This window comes from Microtus ochrogaster, unplaced genomic scaffold, assembly GCF_000317375.1.
Source record: "Microtus ochrogaster isolate Prairie Vole_2 unplaced genomic scaffold, MicOch1.0 UNK21, whole genome shotgun sequence".
In the NCBI taxonomy this organism is placed as follows: domain Eukaryota; kingdom Metazoa; phylum Chordata; class Mammalia; order Rodentia; family Cricetidae; genus Microtus; species Microtus ochrogaster.
In genome coordinates, this window is record NW_004949119.1 from 135,241 (window position 1) to 146,126 (window position 10,886).

The window sequence follows — 10,886 nt, forward strand, 5'->3', positions numbered from 1 at the left end:
ATAGCCCTCTATACTCTTCTTTAAATTTAGTGCTTCTTTTTTCTCTAAATGTTATTGCATGCAAATATGTATTCAACCACACATATACATATACATACCTATATTTTCTTAAATATACCCCATTCACCCATATGTTTACTGGTATGTGTGTTTTCAGGACTGATCATTCATCATTGGACAATTAATATTTCTTCTTTGGGAAAGATCACATCTTCCACACCCAGATTTTCTGTTGCCTATAATAGTTTGTGTAAGGTTGAGATCTTGTCTCCTGTGGTCTTACCTTATAAATCTTGATTGACATTTATTTGGACATTTATATGTAATAAATCCCTGGTTTCCTTCTTTGTCCATAGCCTGCTGGCATTTTGACGATTCCCACAAAAATTCCCTACAGCCTAGTTAGCCTGCAAATTCCCAAGGTCCATTCTCCATTGCATCACAAATTAATTGTGTATGTCAAACTGTAAAAGGCCCTTCTCTTATAAGAAAATTTTAAGAACAAAGTTGGAACATCAGGTATTGCCTCTTTCATTAGAAGAAGGTGATGTTTGCTGTGTGAGAGAATTGGTGGATTGTTAGAGAGGTAAATGTTCTCACTATTCTTCATTTTTATAAAGAATAAAACTAAGGAATAAAAAATGCAGTTCTTCAGGTTTTATACTTATTGTCTTGAATGCAAAGACACATAGCAAAAACAAAATGTTAAATAAATGCCAAATTAAAGTGCATTGTCAGCAACACAGTACGTTCTTCTTCAGACACTTAGAATTGTTTCATTAGAATTGCATATTTTCAAAAATACAAATTGTTCACCATGGACAACATGGCTGGGCCTGCTGGGACCCCACAAATAAAGATCTACCCCATCAAAAAATACAAATTATTTTGGTGTTTATTCTTAGCTATAAATTTATACCTACCAACGGAAACAAGAGAGAATATAAACAATAACCAATACAGAAATGTTGAGAATTGAAAAAAAAAATATTTCCTTGGCTCCTGGTTTTGAAAAAGAAAAACGTTGACATGGTTTCCCACACAGCTGGGAAAAGAGGTTCTCTTTTTACAAGTAATACTGACGAACACAGATCTCTGTCATTGACAGCAGGCTGATGTTACATCCATGTAAGTTTTGATTTTGTCATCTTAGATTTATGGAGTTAACAAACTCAACAACTTCAGTCTAAAATTAAGAAAAAGAAAATCTCTATCCCACCCATTTACGTCTTAGTACTTAGCATACCTTGTGCATCTATGCACTTCTCTGACGGGTACTGATCACACCCTCCAGTATGTCTCTCTGAATCTCCTTAGTTCCATCCCCATCTAGCTTCACCGCACGTCTTTATTTTAGTGCTAATAACATCAAGTTTGTTTAGTGCATCCGGTGAGCACATGGGTATGTGAATATCTACTATACACATTTTGAGCAATGTTTTTTTTTCAGATGCAATATGTATGTTTCAATATATTTATCTTTTTAGTGAATGCACACACTCTTGCGTGTATGTGTTTTTCTGATCTAATGTGCTTTTTCTATAATTCTTAGTTTGACAATATATGGAAATTTGGGTCCTTATTAAATCTATCAATATAAGATTAGAGGACAGATGAATGAGAAACAGTTAGAGAAGATTTTTGATTCTTTAAAGGAGTGTAATTATAAACATTTGAAGTGATTTTTAATTTGAGACATTTGTTTTTTACTCCTCTTTCACTCTGTCTCTTTAGTTGTAGATGAAGCCTCCTTTCCTTCAACTCTGTTTTCAATGACATTATTTTTTAAAAATGCATTTTATAAGTAAAACTGTATAAAACATCATTCTCTACCAGATTGATTTATATTTTTGTAAAATATGAGACTTTGGTTACTCATACTTTGTCTCACAACTTATATCTGGTCTATGTAAATAGGCTAAAAGTTTCTTTGTACATTTTATAGTCAAGAACAGAATGATGCTGCAAAAACCATAAAACTAAAAGACAGGATTTTAAAAACTTAGATAAAAATATACCTCTCATGAAATTGCTATAGTTAAAATAACGGTAAAATTTCATATTCATTCTGATACAGGATACTCTTCTCATAGGGAGATTATATGGAGGAAATTACCAGTTAGATCTTCAGTAATAGCCTGAAGGATACATTCTCTGTAAGGAAAGATGCCCTCAGGAAATTTGCGTGTGTGTGTGTGTGTGTGTGTGTGTGTGTGTGTGTGTGTGTGTGTGTGTGTTTAATTAAGCCAGGACACTTAAGGAGTAAGTAATGTCTAAAAAACAAATATCAACTGATAATACAATTTGTTTTGATAAGTAAGTATACATGTGAAACAATTACATTATAGTGAAGACACTGAATATGTGTATCACTCCTGTTTACTATCAATACTCATCCATCCCTTTGTAAAATATATACATGAAGACTTTAATATGTGGAAGTAGGTTGCTTCCTTTGCCAAAAACAAAAACAAAACAAAACAAAAAAATCAATCTCAGGGCATTAAGAAATAAACGCAGAACAATGGCCAACTTTTCTACACATGAGAGTCAAATAGGAGGTCAGGGCTAAAGGTGGCAGGAAGCTGTGGTCTAAAGAGTAGAATGTTTGGCAGCTGTGAAATGCAGAAGCTAAAGGACAGAAGAGACAGATTAGATATGGAGAGTGATGGGATCATTTGCTTGTGTCTAACCATGTTTCTAGAAGAAGAATGGTTATGATCTAGGTGGAAGACATAGAGATAAATATTTGATTTGTTATGTTTTGTAGGGACTGATGATGGAGACAGAAAACAGGACTAGAAAACTATGATCTAGTGTCAGAAGAGGGAAAATTGCTGTATTTGCTATGTTCTGTAGGGACTGATGATGGAGACAGAAAACAGGACAGTTGTCACAGAATTCATCCTCCTAGGACTCACACAGTCACAGGAAATTCAGCTCTTGGTCTTTGTTCTGAGCTTAATTTTCTACACCATCATCTTGCCTGGAAATGTCTTCATCATCCTCACCATCTTATCAGACCCTGGGCTAGGTGCCCCACTTTATTACCTCCTGGGAAATTTGGCTTTCCTGGATGCCTCCTATTCCTTCATTGTCACTCCCAGGATGTTAGTGGACATCTTCTCTGAGAAGAAGGTAATCTCCTATAAAGACTGCATCACTCAGCTATTTTTCTTGCACTTTCTTGGAGGAGGGGAAGGGTTACTTCTGGTTGTGATGGCCTTCGACCGCTACATTGCCATCTGCAGGCCTTTACACTATTCCACTGTCATGAGCCCTAGAGCCTGCTATGTGATGCTGTTGGCTCCATGGCTTGGAGGTTTTGTTCATTCCGTAATTCAGGTTGTCCTCATCCTCCGCTTGCCCTTCTGTGGTCCAAACCATCTGGATAACTTCTTCTGTGATGTTCCTCAGGTCATCAAGCTAGCCTGCACAGACACCTTTGCTGTTGAGCTCCTAATGATATTCAACAGTGGCTTGCTTACCCTTGTCTGCTTCCTTGGGCTGCTGACTTCCTATGCAGTTATTTTATGCCATGTTCACAGGTCAGCATCTGAAGGAAAGAACAAAGCTATATCCACATGTACCACTCATGTCATAATCATATTTCTTATGTTTGGACCTGCAATCTTCATCTATACACGCCCGTTCACAGCTTTAGCAGCTGACAAGGTGGTTTCTTTCTTCCACACTGTAATATTTCCCTTGATGAATCCTGTGATTTATACCCTTCGAAACCAGGAAGTAAAAACTTCTATGAAAAAGTTAATCATTCGCCATATAGTTTGTTAAATGGTTTTTATGTGAGAAATCAGGTAGGGGTAATGTGGCACACATTTATTAAATTACAAAATAAATGACATTTTTCTAGATTTGATTTCATTTTTCAGGTACTATTATAGACAATTTGAATTACACATAGTGAGAAAATATAGTTCATGTGTTTAAAGTATGCAACAGAATAATGGATTTGTTTAAGTACAATGGATAAATGTGATAGATAAAGGAATTAACTTTTAATTTATTTAAGAGTAAAAACACTAAAGGATTTTTATGCTATATCCAATAATTTCACTATCTCTATAACCATAGTAATAATAGCTTAGCATTTTAAGTAAAAGGACAACTAACCCACAGTTTGTTCATTGTGTAATGTGTCATGACTGTAATTCTATAACAGATCAATTCATTTTGATTAATGGGGCAGCAGGTTATAGAATAGCAAGAGCCAAATGGCAGAGGGCTTTCTGCTACCTTACTGTTGGTATTCTCAAATCACCTTGGATAAATTACAAGCAAGTATTAGACATTTTTTTCTTCTCTCTTTTTCTAGAGTTGAGACACAGGTTCTTTTGATCCTTTGGGGCGCTATTCTTTATTTCATTGCTCACACTGTAGTCTAATGCCTTGCTCTTCATTCAGACCATTGCAGAATCTTATTTTCAGTATCACATCATACTACAAGATCAATCTCTGAGAAGTCTTTAAAAAAAACATTTCATTCCCACACAGTCAAACTTACCGATGTTTCTCCTTGTTTCCATATAAAAATAAGACTTGCTAATTTAGTACTTACGTGACCTTCTCCACTCACCCACTGTTCAGTTTTATCATCATCTGTGCTCTCCATGCAAAGGTAGTTTCTCTAGTTAGCCTACTGTGGCTCTCCAAAGAAGAAATGCACTTGCTCCTGCTTCTGATTCAAACACTTTGCCCTCACTATCATCTTAACTTTGATTTTCCATTTTCTTTTTCTTTTCCCAACCAAAGTATGGTGACATTTGTAAGAGATCTCCAATGATATCACTTTTTAAAAGCACTTTTCAAATGGGATAGTGTCATTTCAAGCACCTATTTCTCAAACTATTGTGAAAGATAGGAATGTAAAGGAAATTCTCTTAATGGGGCAGTTTTACCAACCACACAGACATGCAACGACCATACTGAAAGCCAAAGAAGTCATTGAAGTTTGTCTTTCTTTAACTTACAGGTCAAAATTAGACCATGTCTCCATGTAGTTGATTCTCCACAATGTTCTAGTCGTTTGATGGCCCCTGCCTGTTTCTTGTAGTGATTATATTGATTTAAATAATTCCTTCATGTACATTAGTATTTTGCCTCCATGTATGCTTGTATACCTGTGCCTGTTGTTTACAAAATTCAGAAAAGGGTGTCAGTTCACAGAAACTGAAGTAGTGAGTTAGAACCTGTGTGGTACTCAGCACTGTATTCAGCGCCTCTGAAAGATCAGCAATTTCTCTTAACCATGGAGACATCCTTCTGGTATACAGTTTACACACCCATCTCTCTGTTCCTGCTGGGCTCTTAGACACAGGCACTACACGAGTGCTCACATAGAGACATCCTTCTGGTATACAGTTTACACACTCATCTCTCTGTTCTTACTGGGCTCTTAGACACAGGCACTACACGAGTGCTTACTGAACAAAGGAGGAGAGCTCTTGATTTCACTTCTCAAGTGTGTAGGTTCTGTTCACCTTCCTTGTGAAAACACACATCTCAAAGGAAATACAAGCTAGGTCCTGGCTGATTTTATCCCAATTTGTGTGTTCTATTTGGAAACATCTATCTCTTTTTACAGTTTTTCTTTCATGTCATTTCCTGTCATCCCCCTAGCTTGCCTTAATCAAGCACAAAATAACTGAGGTTGTTTGGTGACATTGTGTCATTTAAAATTTTTATTTTTTCATCAAAGTAGAGAAAAATTGAAAAAATATATGTTTTTTTTCAAATTTTAAGATTATACCTTAATTATAAATTTTCCTCCTTCTCTTTTCTCTCCCCAAATCCATTCATATACCCATCCTAGCTCTCTATCAACTTTATGATCACTTTTAAAAAATTGATATTGCTTAATATATGTATTTTATATACATATATTTTTAAATATAAACTTTGATTCCATATAATATTACTTGAATATATGTAATTGGGAATGATGATTTGGCATTGGACAATTGATTGCTGTGCTCTTTTTGTTACACCCCAAATCTGGAACCCAAATATCCACCACGAGACCAACTATGATGCAAAAACAAAGAGTCTTTATTTGCGAGTTAACTTGGGTCCTTCCGTTCATCCAAAGCAGCAGCAACACCAACAGCAGCAGCAGCGACTCCAACAGCAGAAGCAGATGTACAACAGGTTTCAGGGTCCGCGGACTTTTCTCCAGTTCTAGGTTCAGGGACAAAGTGTTTCTTTCCCCTGGCTCTGGTCCCATTTTCAGAGTGTATTTCAATCTCTGGGTCTGGACGTGGAGCTGAACCATTCATGGTCTGTGTAGATGAGGGATTTTCTGGCACCTGGCTCTCTCATTCCCTTCAAGGATCCTACCTTTCCTTAGTTTCCTGTTGTTCTTTGTGTAGAGTTGAGACTTCATGGACTTTTCCTCTCCCAGTTTGGTATGTTTGTTAATGTCATTTTTGTTCATCTCACATTTTGGCAGTCATGTTGGTGAGACTTTAGCTCTAAAAACTCTGATGTTACTAGGAGACATATCTCATAGCAAACTCCCTGATCCTTTGGCTCTTACTATTTTTTCAGGTGCTCTTCTACAATGGTCCCTGAATCGTAGGTGTGGGAGTGTTTTGCAGATGTATCAATTGAGACAGCGTAATCCCTAACAACAAACAATCTATAAATGTTTATTCTTATATTCGCACACAAGTGTAGTATCCACCTCTCCCCAGAAAACCCCTTTGTAACAGAGAACACTACAATAAACAAAGCCAACTAAAACGCAAAATTGTGGAGTCATAGCTTTTAAAGGTTCTAGTCTAGGTCTTTGCTCCTTTTTTTGTTTTGTTTTGTTTTGTTTTGTTTTTGTTTTACGTCTACATGGGTACACTATCTTACTGCTGCCTGGAAAGTTTTTCTTGACTCTCCTTTATTCTAGCAGATAATGTTAACATCCCTGTCACCCATAGTACTTCTTTCCTGGAAAATAGCTTTTTTGTTCTCTGGAGATTAACCTTCATTTTCACTATGGGAGAGGAGAATAATTTTTTTACTTTAAGAAAATATTTATGAGAAACCACACACAATCTTTCCTAATCCATATTGAGCTTGTAGAAATAAACTTCAACAAATGAATATTAGTCCTTAAATCACTTTTGTGTTTGCTCAGGGTATTGATATTTTGATAATTTATAAAGTAAATTCATTAAACCAAGTAGTAGTGGTTATCGGGGTCTGTCTGTGTCTGAAGAAAATGGGAAGATGTTTGTCAGAGATAATTTCATGGCATGAAATGAAAAATTTCTGAATAATTCCTGAATTTCAGATGTTCAACACCTGAATACAGTAATACTCTATTGTTGACTTGAAATATAATGATAGAGTAGATTTTGATTGTTCTCATTCCCCTTCTGTCCTCATAATGTATGTGGGAAGCAATGATTGTACAGAGTATTTATATAAAGAAAGATTGCTTTTGTACCTTGAATATTTTACCATTAATTTTTGAATAAATGTTTAAGAATTAAAGGTCTATGAACACTGTGGCCTACAATGACAACACGTCTGTCAAGATATTTCCACTTATATAATAGTGGCAGGATTATTGTATGATTAACCAGCCAATTTGTTTATTGGATTTATTTTTCTCTACAAGATGAAACACATACCTGTTGGCAGAGGCTGCTAGTTTGTTTCCCAACCACTGAGACTCAAAATAATCACACAGAAATGATATTATTTGAAATACTATTTGGCCAATAGCTTAAGTATATTTCTAGCTAGCTTTTACAACTTAAATTAACCCATTTCTATTAACCTGTGTATCATCACATGGCTGTGGTTTACTGGGAATAGTTCCATCCAGCATCTGTCTCCAGTGGGGCTACACGGATTTTCATTGACTCCACCAACACTCTTGGCATCTATTTACTTGGCAAATAGTATCTGGTAGACTTTTCCATGAAGCAGGAAATTTCAAAGGCAGTTCCACCTTTGTTGTCAGTTTGTCAGTCACTTTTTTCTGTGTCCTACAGAATACCTGGCAGTCTCTTTCATGAAGCAGGAACCCTGAAGGATTGTCTCACCTCATCCAGGCAGCTTCAGCAATCATTTTTCTGTGGGTCCTGCAAGTCCAGTCAAGCAGTCCAGGCAAGAGCAGCTTCTTGCCCAAATGGCTAACAAACTCCATAAGGAGCATCTTTGATGCCCATCTTCCTCTTGAAGTAACTGGTGCTGCCAGGAGCAGACATGTCTCATTCTCATGAAAAGTCCAAGTTCTTAAAACATTTTAAATGCCATGTTCTGTTAGTCTTTGAGTAGTCTAAAGAATAACTATACCCTTAAAATATATCTCTGTATATCTAGAAAACCTAACATGGCTACAAACTTGACTATTATAGATGATTATTTATTAACATATTTCTTAATTATATATTACATTTTTAAATGAGCTGTCTAAACACAATACCTTATTCAAGAGCAAATATATATTTATATTGTATATATAAAACAAAATTGGCCTTAAATTTGTATCAATAGACAAAGATTCTTACCAATGCAAAGTATTCATATCTATAGCACATCCCCCTTTAAATATAAATAAACATTTATGAACAACAATTGAGAACATTGGCATAGTTCTCTCTAAACTGGTTCTTGCTTTTTGTTGTGTGAAGTAATTTTGGATGTCTATGGTGACCTTTGGGGGTAATAGTATTGTTTCATTGAAGCACATTAGTCTGGAAGAAATACATAGTTGTTCATCTTCTGTGAAAACAAAACTAGAAACTCATTTCCAAAGCAACAAATCTTTAGACCCAAATTTTGAAGTATTGTTGCTCAAAAGCCACAGAGAAACCTTGTCTCGAAAAACCAAAAAAATAAAAAAATTAAAATATATATGTTGGTATCACTTAGCAGCCAATACAATGAAACATCTCTATGTACTTAGTTCCTTCAGAGTCAAACAATTTAAAGAGAACATAGTAGTATACATAATCCAGACTTTCTGTGTATATTCCATCTTTATGTGGCTTATTTTTCTTTATTCCCTTAATCTATGACTGTCTTTACTCTATTTAAAGACTTTGTTTTATTTTTTAAAACCATTTACTGTTTTTCATAACTGTTTATATTATTTCTTTTCTCTTCCAAGCCTACGTACATTAATCCAATGGCAGGACCAGGACCCATTTAGAGGTTTTTGTTTTTTAATCTGAATCTGTCTTTATTGTATATCTGTTACTGTCTGACCAGAAACATTCTCTCTCTCTCTCTCTCTCTCTCTCTCTCTCTCTCTCTCTCTCTCTCTCTCTCTGCTAAGCGGGCATGTCTAAGACTAACTTGACCCTGCCTGTTGGCTCTGTCTAGTCCAAAATGGCAGAAGCATGATCATTGCCTCTTAGACTGCTGGGTGGGAGCTGTCCTCACCACCTCAACCCTGAGAAGCACCATGCAGCATATAAACCTTTTTTGTCTGAGTAAAAGATAAATCTGCCATGCAGTATACTGCAGGGCCTGAAAATATCTGTGTATGGTGGCAGGAATCTGCCCTGCTCTCCTGCCTGTGCACTCCTAGCAGATCTGATTCTGCCACCTTCCCAGGCAGGGAGCACTGAGCCATGGGCATGGTCTCAGCTACCTTCCTCCCAACCCTAAGAGGGCACAAAGGCATCCAGACATGAAATGGGTGATGGGCATTAACCCCAAATGTTTCAGATCATGTTGGCATGCCATTTTGTTGGCAGAGGTTGTTTGTTCATTTCCTGACCACCCTGTCTCGAAATAATTACACAAAACTATATTATTTAAAACACTGCATAGCCAACAGTTTAAGCATATTTCTAGCTAGTTTTTGTATTCTAAAATAACCCTTCTCCATTAATCTGTGCATTACCAAAAGGTTGTGACCTACTGGCAAAGTTTCAGTGGGCTCTGGCAGAAGTGTTTGTCTCCCATGGCAACTACATGGCTTCTCACTGACTCTTTCTACTTTCTATATCTTTTTCTGCCTGGCTTTATTCTGTTAGGTCATTGGCCAAAAACATCTTGATTATTAACCAATGGCAATAAAATATATTCACAGCATACATCACCTCCCACATCCATACCTGGAATCATTATTGAAGCCATGACAATGTATCTATACCTATCATAGGTATGTGAGAAGACATATTAGAATTATTCTGATAACTGGACATAGTACTAAACCACTTACTAATGATATGGATTAATGTGTCTTTCAACTTGTATGAGAGAAACGTACAATTGTGGTATGTGATGATTAACCGAGAGAGCCACAACTAGTCACTGTGCAGAGAATTAGAAACCACTGAACATTCAGCCCTTACATGAACATCTGTTTGTTCCTCTAAAGACCCAGGGATCATCATGAAATAAGTAGCAAAAGGCATAAGAATAATAGAGGCATTGAATAAATACAAGTAATCAGTGTTTTCTGAAATCAAAGAATTCTCTTACTTTTAGATTTTCCAAATTAAGTAGACGTTTTTAGGAACTAAAAATGTATTTTTTTTGGTGTTTATTGTACTGTTTCCTGGCAAATTACTGATTCTGCTAATTTGTGTCATTTCCTTTATCTTTTGGTAATTTTGGCCAAGGGTCTATCATCTTATTTATCTTCTCAAACAACCAATTCTCAGATTCATTGATTTTTTTTGTGTTGTTGTCTTTTTGTATTTCTAGTTCCAATGCTTTTTTTGTATCTAATAAAATGATCATATAGTTTTTTCATTTTCCATTTATTTATATAATGGATTACATTGATAGATTTTCATATGTTGAACCAGCCCTGCATCTCTGGGATGTAGCCTACTTGATCATAATGTATAATTTTTGATGTGTTCCTGGATTCAGTGTGCCAGTATTTTATTGAGAATTTTTGC

At 35.9% G+C, this 10,886-nt stretch overlaps 1 protein-coding gene across 1 annotated transcript; it reads left to right on the forward strand.

The window, feature by feature from the left end:
* Nucleotides 1-2,868: 2,868 nt before the first annotated feature.
* Nucleotides 2,869-3,795, forward strand: LOC101982916 (olfactory receptor 4N4-like). The gene has a single exon (XM_005367593.2). It carries the CDS (start codon nt 2,869-2,871, stop codon nt 3,793-3,795), a length of 927 nt encoding a protein of 308 aa, XP_005367650.2.
* The last annotated feature ends 7,091 nt before the right edge of the window (nt 3,796-10,886 follow it).

Coding starts and splice junctions, on each gene's coding strand:
- LOC101982916 (XM_005367593.2), top strand. CDS start 2,869: ATGGAGACAGAAAACAGGACAGTTGTCACAGAATTCATCCTCCTAGGA.